Source organism: Channa argus, chromosome 5, assembly GCF_033026475.1.
Source record: "Channa argus isolate prfri chromosome 5, Channa argus male v1.0, whole genome shotgun sequence".
Classification (NCBI taxonomy): domain Eukaryota; kingdom Metazoa; phylum Chordata; class Actinopteri; order Anabantiformes; family Channidae; genus Channa; species Channa argus.
Window position 1 is genome coordinate 10,808,187 of NC_090201.1, and position 10,392 is coordinate 10,818,578.

At 39.2% G+C, this 10,392-nt stretch overlaps 1 protein-coding gene across 1 annotated transcript; it reads right to left on the reverse strand.

The window, feature by feature from the left end:
* Window positions 1–725: 725 nt before the first annotated feature.
* Window positions 726–5,950, reverse strand: LOC137128235 (keratin, type II cytoskeletal 8-like). The gene is made up of 9 exons (XM_067506065.1): window positions 5,396–5,950; window positions 3,804–4,012; window positions 3,374–3,434; window positions 3,148–3,243; window positions 2,835–2,999; window positions 2,426–2,551; window positions 2,019–2,239; window positions 1,867–1,907; window positions 726–1,545 (listed from the first exon to the last, which is right to left on the reverse strand). The coding sequence occupies exons 1-9, from the start codon at window positions 5,837–5,839 to the stop codon at window positions 1,244–1,246; spliced, it is 1,665 nt and encodes a 554-aa protein (XP_067362166.1). The 5' UTR covers window positions 5,840–5,950; the 3' UTR covers window positions 726–1,243.
* Between the last annotated feature and the right edge of the window lie 4,442 nt (window positions 5,951–10,392).

Consider the following 10,392-nt stretch of genomic DNA (forward strand, 5'->3'; position numbering starts at 1 on the left):
CACCTGGTACAACTGTTGTTGTGAAAACATTTGTTCTCTGTGATATCTTTTTTCTAATGCACTCAGCTGATCAAGTCTTTAAACCTGGGTGAAGTGCCCTGTGCTGCCGTATGTCAGTGGTCTGCTATCAGTGGTGAAGCGTGGGTGGGATTGTAGGATTTGGGCAGTTTTTACTTCATGGCAGCTTTTACAGCCTTGGGTGCAGCATCACTGTTGCAGGAACCTGTTCCTCTATGGTTGTAAAAGCCTCTTAAGTAATTGTTTGCAAAAAGGGAAAAATGCCCTATTTCTCAGGTAAGTCACTGCACATTTTAGCCTTTGCTTGAGTGTGTTCTTCCCTTGTGGAGTTTAAATACAGGTTTACCTATAGTAAGTAATTAAAATAGCTGGAAATATGACATTTATGAATCGAAGAATTTCACTTGGTAGAAACGTCTGGATGTGTACAGTATCGGACTAAAGCGGGCAAGTACAGGTTATGCACAGAAAATGTGATGGTGTAAAATAACATTCCTTGAGTAATTTCTGTTGTGTGTGTGTGTGTGTGTGTGTGTGTGCATTGACATAGCAGATTGACTAGATTGCAAGTGCTTCCCACTGTCGGTCACAATCTGTATTAATGTTTCTAATTAAAACATTAGATTTACACTGAAGTGCAACTAAATAAAATGTGTGTTTAAACTTACAGTGCAAGACTTGACAACAAAGCACTATAGAATACCATGGAAATTACTGCTTGAAGAAATGTATTTTATTTTTCAGCAACATGCAGGACATTAACAAAGGATTTCTCAGAATGTGGTGACTGCCTTTCTTTCCTAATTGTTTGGGTATAATGGGTTTAATAACGGTGATCATTTATTTTCCCCCAACACAAACTCCTAGTACAGGTTGTTTACATTGTAGGTTGTGAGTGGATATGTAAGAAGATGGACAAGGAACAAAATGGAGCAGGAGCAGAAAAGACATAAAATGGGTCCACCTGCTGGCTAAGCAGGTGTGGTGCAATGTTCAGTAACTTAGACAACAGTTGACAGTGAAGGCTGATAACAGGCTCATCCTCTGCCATGTCTCAAATAAAGGAAATCTGAAACAAAGATGTTATGTTTTCATCTCTTATAGTGAAACTCATTCGATGTACTTGATGGTGGCACTTTGGTCAAGGGTTCAATAAAGAACTCGATAATACAGTAGATGTGTTTTGTCTTAACATTCAAGACCAAACATTGTCAATCTGAAAACATCACTCTTCAGCTACAGCTTCAGCCTCCACCTGCTCCTTCTTCTCCGTAGCAGCTGGCTTCTCAGATGCTTCTAGCTCTTCCACCTCCTTCTTCTTTTTCTTTTCCTCCTCCTCTTCTTCCTTCTTCCCCTCTTCATCCTTCTTCTCCTCTTCTGTCTGGACAACCACAGTGTCTGTCTTGGCTACTGTGGTGTTCTTAACTGAATCACTCTCAATGTCACTGCTGGCTCTGACCCCACCAAATGAGTAGCTGGAATAGGATGGCATACGGGAGCTCTCCAGACCGTAGCTGTAGCTCATAGCTGCCCGTTCAGGAATGAATGATAATGATTAACATAAAGTACAAAACTTTTGACTGAACCTAAGTGACATATAAAATGAGAAACCCGATTGATTTCCTTAGTAAGAGAGAATGGTATAAAGGTACAGTAAGAGAGTGAAAGCTGGAGAAACCTTCCCCATAACATATTAGATTAGATGATGTGGGTTTTATCAGTTTTATCAGGTTCAAGACCCAGTCCACGAATGTCTTGTTCTTATGAGTTTACACTAGTTAATAAAAAATGAAAAAATAAATACTGAAAAACGTGAAATGTTCGCACCAAGATTGAGAATAAACTTACAAGTCTGCTTGGATATATTGGCCTTGATTCCAGCCGCTAACCTGTGGAGAGACATGTAACAAGAGAATATGATATATACACAATATTGCTCTAACTGATGCAGTTGACTTCCACAGGCTGATGCACAAGCTCTCTCACAGCAAAACCTTTACCTGTCTTCCTCTCCTTCCAACAATTTCCTGTAGGTGGCGATCTCTATGTCCAGTGCTAGTTTCACATTCATCAGTTCCTGGTACTGGTGGACTTGGAGGGCCATGTCCTGCTTGGCTCTTCGAAGAGCTTCCTCCAGGTCTCTAATGCGAAGTTTAGCATCTTTCACTGCCAGCTCACCACGCTCCTCAGTCTCTGCGATCTGAGTTTCCAAACTGTTTCGCTAAGAGTAGAGGAAGTAAAGCAAAGTTAAGTGTTATATAAAAAATGATTAGTCTTTCTAAGGCCAGCTGGAACTATCACAGTCTCCTGAATTAGTGCAAAAACTTTATCAAATCAAAGAGATGAAAGACAAAATTAGACTCCCAAATATGTGTAAGTATACAATACTGGCATCCAAAAACTTCACCTGTGCTTTAACTAGGTCAATTTCAGAGTGGAGCCTCATTATCCTGCGGTTGATGTCAGCAATCTCAGCCTTGGTTGACTTCAGGTCATCGCCGTATCTACCTGCTGACTGCTGCATCTCTGCATACTGACACAGAAAGAATTATGTCAGACATACACTTTATAGAGAAAATTAAAGTTATGGTATAGCCAGGTCAGGTGAAATGAGGAGAAGGAGTAAAAAAATTATGACAAAACATAAAAAAAGAAATAAGGGACATATTAAATCATTTTACATTTACAAAAGTCACCTATGAAAAATCACGTATTGTGCAGCTGAGAACAAAAGCACTAACATTTTTCATCCTCACACATGATGGCATGCTTATGTAGTAGGTTTTATGTTTAAATAACACAAAATGTAGTCCTGCCTTAGTCTGATACCAGGACTCCGCCTCTGCCCTGCTGCGGTTAGCAATGTCTTCATACTGGGCACGGACTTCTGCAACAATGGCGTCCATGTCAAGGTTCCGGCTGTTGTCCATCTCTACAACAACAGATGTGTCCTTGATCTGGTCCTGCAACTCATGAATTTCCTACACAAGATAAAACCAGAAACAGAGGATAAATAAACATGTAAACATGCATTTTGAATAATTTTTATATTTTGCTTATAAGGTCTAAATAGCTAGATAAATTATTCAGGACTAATGAATAATGTATTTATTGAAGCATTCTTATTACTGCATCATAAATCTGCCTCATGAACTCGATCTCATCAGAGAGCCCATCCAGCTTGGCCTCCAGCTCAGCTTTTATGATGTAGGCTGCATCCGTGTCCTGCAAAGGTAAAATTAGTACAGAGAATATTCATTGTTACATGCAGTATACCTCTAACCCCGGGGTGAAAATGGCCATTGTCCTGGCTATAGTTTCTATATTTTATAGTTTCAGTTGAATCTGCACAGACCTTCTTTATGAGAACAAAGTTGTTCTCACACTCATTGCGCTTGTTGATCTCATCTTCATACCTAAAGAAAATAAAGTTTTGAGTTGCCTGTATGTCTTTAGCACCACAAGGCTCAAGTGGCTATGTTTAGTAACACATAAACTCATAACATACTTTTGTTAATTTAATTTCTTCATATGTACTGTAGAAGACAGAAAACTGCTTATTGTAATAAATGGTTTAATGTATGTGGTGCTCACAGTCATATACAGTACATTAAAATCCAACAAAGTTTAGATTTTTTTATAGCTGCAGCATGAAATAGTTAAGGTGAGCTAAGCTGCATTTTATGAGAAGTTCCCCATGGCATTTGAAAATACGGAACTGAACCACTGGCATTACCATTATTACTTCGAGTATGAAAGATATGAAAAAGCTCAGCCCCACTCACTTGGTTTTGTAGTCCTCAACTAGGCCCGTCATGTGATGCAGGTCAGATTCCAGTTTGATTTTTTCGTGACCCAAGTTGTCTAGCTGCTTACGCAAGTTGGCAATGTAGGCTTCGAACATTGCATCGATATTGGAATGAGATGTGGTCTGTTCCTTCAGAAGTTTCCACTTGGTTTCCAGCATTTTGTTCTGCTGCTCCAGGAAGCGAACCTGGAGAAAGAAAGTCAGACATCAGTAAACAAAGAGATAAATAAATATTTCTTTATGCTGAACATTGACAAGTTCATTTTTTTACATGATAAATATATGTATGAGTGTGGATCTGATCTATATGATACCATAGGTAACCCAATCCACATTTTCCCAGGAAGCAATGTAGTGTTGCAAAGAGTGGGAAGTGACACTAAAAGCATGAAAGCCTTTACATTGTTGGTGGACAAAAAAACTGCATGAACACAAACTAGCAGAGAAATGACTACTTGAACTTCTCCCACCCCTAACATCCTCTGAATGTCACATAAATTATCCGTCACTGCGTTCTATGCCAAGTTTCAACACAAAGTATTTACCAATGGTTACACCTTTTCTATTCATCACTCTGACCCTGGGTGGGGTCCCACTACCACTCACCAAGCATGATGAAAAGGACTCTGTATTTGTATGTACCTATGATATGTAGAGGGGTTGGTTTGTTGAAGTGTTTTGTTGTAGGATCAGTATGATTGATTTACAACTTAACTTTTCTCCTACATTACTGCTGCATGCTTCCCTAAACAAGACCACCCATTTTGGAGACACAAAACAGATAGTATTCAATCAATCTCAGGTGGAGAACAGTGGCAAACGCCTGGCATTTAGCTGAACTCTGACAATGGTTGCATAACAGATGTATTCTGTCAAGAAAATGTATTCCTCGCCTTTTACACAAGGGTCATAAAGTGGGCATAACCCACACTCTTTAGAGTCTTCTATAGATATTTTTACACAGCCTGTATCATGCAAACGCTTAATCTAGCACTCCCACTCACTTTTCTTTTCTAAGATCGCAAGCTGTAAATATTCAACTAATGAAACTAACAAAATACATAGAAACCAGAATGTAAGAAGGGTTAAACTTGTAAATGCAAGAGTGCAAGAAGACACCTGGTTTCTTTCATAAACAATCTCCAGCAGGATATTTCTTACATGAGGATGTTCTGTTCTCCGTTTCAGGCCTGTGTGTCCAGGTTGATCCTCTAATCTGAGGTCTCAGGAAGTGAAGCCATTACCCAAAACAGCCAGAATCCCCCACAGAATCACTTTCCTTGGCTTTTAGGAAATGGCATATTGTTATATATAACGTTTTTTTAAAGAATGCCTCACGATAATCTCTACTGTGAATTCACCTTGAACTATTTTGGTTTGTACTACACCAATTTCATCTGCACTGTTGTTCTATACTGGATGATGAATTTAGAGTAGATGGATGCTACGTATGGAACAAACGGAGTGCTGTGTGCTGTTTGTTGCTGTTGCAACTAGAGTGACATGAAAGTCAGATTTAACTGCTGGGACAAAGACTTATTATTTTATTTTAACTTTGAGCAGACTGACCTTGTCAATGAAAGAAGCAAAGCGGTTGTTCAGGGTCTTGATCTGCTCCTTCTCCTGGGTGCGAATTGCCTGGATGGTGGGGTCTATCTCCACGTTCAGGGGGGCCAGCAGGCTCTTATTCACAGTCACCGCTGTGATGGGGGCCACCAATTCATTCGCCACGCCACCTCCTACACCTCCACCGAAGCCCACATAGCCAAACTCTAAACCCCCTCCTCTTTGTCCAGATCCTCCAGCAACATAACCACTGACCACCTTAAACCCCCCAGCACCCACAGCAGCACCACTGCTGCCCACTCCCCCATAGGGGCTGCGCACAGCATGGCTCTGCCTGGCACCACCCATGCCATAGCCCGAGAACGAGCGGCTGCTAAAGCCCTGGGTTGGGCCCCTGGAGGACGATCGAGTGGAGTAAGTGGTGGTCTTCACAGCTCTGACAGACATGGTCACAAAATGAGTGTGTTGCACTGATGTGGTGGGAAAGAACTCTGCTGAAGGAAGGAGAGTCAGGCAGTAGACCCTTCCTCCTAATCAGTGCTATTTATCAGAGCAGGGGAGGGACCCTGTTGAGCTGCAATTGGCTGGTGTCCTCAGCAGCTTGGGGGTGGGGGTGTTGAGGATGAGGAGAGAGGAGCCAGCTGTAAAAAGTCATATTCCAACTTAAAACGTTGCATCAAACTACATTATAGTGACAAAAACTCCCAGCATATTTACGCAGGCTGTACTTCAAACATCCTCTATCCTCTGTACCCAAACATACCCACATGCACACATAAGGCACCAAAATAATGAACAGGCATATGATGTTATGACCTCGTCTTCTCCTTTACAACAGTTCTCATAGATGTGATATATTGCAGTGTAAATTCTGGTTGCCTGGTGTGATGTGCTTTACATGTTTGTGGGCAGGGACTGCATGGGTCATCATTATGGGACAGTCAGATTTACTGACTGAGTATCTATATATCTTAGAAATATTGTACTAAATCCTTGGGTAAAAATATCAAAAGCTTTACAAAAAACAAAAACTAAGAGTTATAAAAATATTTTACTGCAAATACAAGGAAAAACCTGTAAAACTGTTTACAGTGACCAGATTACATGAATGTTTGCTACAGTGTGGTAGTTGTTTCCTTTATCAGCTATGATCAATGGATGAAATCCACACAAACACGCACTCACACACACCTACAGAGACAACTGACATTGCTTTTTATCAGCCAGTTGGAGAGCAAACAGAGCTTGTCTTTCTCTTTTGCTCTGAACTTCATCTTGGTCTTAAAGCTTTCCCCACCCATACTAACAATTACACATAAAACCACTGCATAAAAACCCTAAGACCACACTGTAAAGATGGATGGCAGGACTGATATAGATAGTTAAATAGGTAAACAGATCAATGCCTTTATGTATAATTTAGTTTCCATGGTTGCAAACATTAAAAATCTCATTTCTGGTAAAGCCTTATCATTTTCATGACAGATATTCGAAACATTTACCTCCACCATCATCTCAAGCAATGGAAATCATGACTCGTTTATCACTCACATGCTGATTTATGACTCATGATCTTTTCTGAGCAGTTCAAGGACTGTTGCCTAATTTGTACCAGAACAAACCCCCCTACTCCCTCAACCAACATTTTCACCATACCCCTGCTCTTTTGTTTCCTATATTTTATGTCGCTTCACAAAAAAATTACCTACCAGTTAATTAATTTAAAAAATGAAATCCTCTGTTATGCTGTGTTGGATGTGGAAAACCATGGGAATGAGAAGAAGTGGGTCATTTGTTGTGGAATGTGCTACAACCTGAATGACTTTCAAGCTTTCCTTTGTTCAAAGATGCATGTTTTACTCTGTTTATATCAGTATTCCTAACACTGGAGATGATTTGCAAAACTTGAATGCGAAAGTACAAGTCAACTGGTTTTTGTTGTTTCATCAACTCAGCCTATGTGGCAAATACATCAACTCATGAATAGATGTTGTATTTGCTGAGTGACAGCTTGACCATTATCATTCTTTCTGAATTAGGAGAGTAAGAGGATAATTTAAAAAGCAAAACCCCTGACCTTATTCTCTTCAGATGCCGGGGATGTTTTGGTTTGTATGAAGCTGCTATATGACACGTCAAGTCAGGAATGTGCTGAGAGAGACACCTACATGCTACAAGGCAAAGAGGAGGGGTAGAGAGAAGATGAGTGCGGGGCATGAGAAGACAATTAACAAAGACAAGAAAATCTATTTTACAACCACAGACAGATTAACAGAGATGTTCGATAAGGACAGGGATACATGATATTTTACGGCTATTTAAAATAGACTAAAAGCAATCAGTCATGTCAGCATGCATTTTATATTATAATGCTTTTGATAATGAACTTGAAATGCAGTACTGAACAAGTACATAAATTAAAACTAAGAAATGTAATAGAATAATTATAGGGCAATGAAAGAAGGTATAAAATAATGCTGTGACAACTTTCTTACCATATTAACATGAAATAAGAAATTATATTATGAGTATGAGTTTAAGCTAATTTGTAGGGCTGAGGAGGGTCCTGCCAGCCTTTAAAGTTCTCAGTGACGACAGCTATAAAAGTCACCTCCTGCTTCCACCCTTATGACAAGGGGGGAAGCGGACCCTCAAACACAGAACCTCCACAACAGTCACAAATGAAATCTACACTCAGGCATTGATGGCATAGTTAAACATACTCAATGCACAAGTAAAGGGCGTGGATACGGAAGATGCAGTTGTGATTGGTAAAACCCCTTTATGGTTTGCTTTGAGTCTCATGCCCCCTTGTGCCTTGAACGTAGAAGTGTACGTTTTCTGCCCAGGATTCTGCAGAGGAGGAGGGGAATCATGTGGTATCATAAGGTGTCATAACCATTTCTCACTGACAACCATGAAACACAGTCCACAATGGAGAATATTTTTTAGCAGCACTGCATTGGTCGATAGGTTCTTCAACCATTTTGGTCCAAGCTGAAAATGTTTAATTCTGCATTGATATTTGGTACAAGCCATGATACAAGCCATTATAATTCACAAAGATTGTTGCTGGTTTTGCAATAATTGCACTGATTTGCATTTATTCCAAGTAGAAATTGTAGCAAATTTGATGATCTCGAGAGTTTTATTCAGTGTCAAAATTAGTCCTAAGTATGCCGACATACAGGCAAAAACACTTCAGCTGCACTGTGTTTAAAGCTATTCAGAAAACCAAGGTGTTGTTTAAACAGTTTTGTGCATATAACTTTATTCTAGTTTGAAATTAAATTAAGTAATTTCTCTCCATATGAGAACAAGGAGTGTGGGTGACTCTGTAGTGTATCACTTCTAACTCACTGCTATTTTTATGTCTTCCTGTGATACAACTTTGTATTAGAAATGAACATGACTTCCCAGAGAATCAACCCTGTAATGTGTGACCCAGACACGCTGTATGAGTACATTAAAGTCCTTCTGACATTTGTCTTGTTGCACATATTCACATGCATAAAGATGTATATGCATCTATGCAAAAAGTTGTTCTTGACTTTAAAAACAAGTATATGAGGGTTGTCATTCTGCATTGAAAATACACTGAAGCCACAGAGGGAGGAAAGTGAGGTTCATTCAAGGCCACACAAACTGAGAGCGTAAATAATCTGACAGTTGTCCAAGATTTGTTAAGCAAATAAATTCCTACATTGGCTTCCAGATCCCAGCTGTAGTATTAAGAGTTACAGACTTCAGCTTCTCCTCTTATGTCTGACATTTCTGTTGAAAATGTGTACGATTCAGAATCATTTATATATATACACACACATATATGTACACATATATATATATATATATATATATATAGAGAGAGAGAGAGAGAGAGAGAGAGAGATAGATACACGTATATATGTACATATGTATATATGTGTGTATGTGTGTGTGTGTGTGTGTGTGTATGTGTGTGTATACACACACACATACACACACATATGTATATACGTGCATGTATATATAAAACCGTTGTCAAGGTAAGTTCCTGTTTGTATTTCCTGGTCCTGACAGGCGAGGCAGAATGTTGCCAACACACTTTCAAACAAATAATAAGACATTGTACACACTGTCATGAGGTATGAATCATACAATTATAGTTCCTCTTTATATCTGCCCGCCCTCATCAGAGACCAGACTCATTGGTTTTTTCTTTGCTTTTTCTGTTGTTTGTCTCTATGTGATGTCTTTCGTTTTTTGAGTATCTCTAAAATAGATCCCTAAACCACTGCACACTGAGGGACTGGTTTGACATGGTGAGAAGTGTGAAGTGTGAGAAACAGTGCAACTTGATCACCCATGAAGGTGAAGTAAGCTCGGAAAAGAAAAGACCTATATGGGAGCACAAGAAGCTGTTTGCCATTTTACCCTTGGGGTGGTTCGTTTGGTTTTGTTATGCAGTTCTCTGGTGGCCAATGTGAAAATCTGCTCTGAGCATGTTTTTACAGATAGTATCAGGTAAATCCTAAACAAACCCAAAAAGGTTATAGTAGACATAACTGATCACAATGTACAGACAAAATTAGTAGAGCAAAAGAAATTAAAGACATGATTTTGTGCTGGTGGCTTTTGTTGTTCTCTGTGTTTAACAACGAAGTTTTATTCACAGTGACATGTCAAAGGTAGTGAAAATGTCAGGTACCACAAGATGATGAGAGGGGATTTGTGAAGATAATGGCCTATTATAAAAGTGGTAAATGAGGGCAGCTATTCTTTCCATTCCATTGTACTCTGGTGTAGCTATCAGATAACTTTTGTTTTTTGGTGTCATTAGGTTTTTTTATTTTTACCTGGGTGATTTCATTGTTAATACTTTTGACAGTATTAACACTCTATAGTTTTGAAGTGTGAATGCAATTGTTACTGTATATAAGTTTGACTTTCATTCCCAACAGCTTTCTGATTTCTGACAATTTTGTTTTGCTGTAAATACTCTTCCTAATTATTTCACTTTT

Bases quoted from the DNA above. Each gene is read 5' to 3' on its own strand.
- LOC137128235 (XM_067506065.1), bottom strand. From the start codon at position 5,839: ATGTCTGTCAGAGCTGTGAAGACCACCACTTACTCCACTCGATCGTCC. The intron at 3,435-3,803 runs GTGAGTGGGGCT...TATTTTCTTTAG, and splicing joins GTTGAGGACTACAAAACCAA to GTATGAAGATGAGATCAACA. The intron at 3,244-3,373 runs GTCTGTGCAGAT...TTACCTTTGCAG, and splicing joins ACTTTGTTCTCATAAAGAAG to GACACGGATGCAGCCTACAT.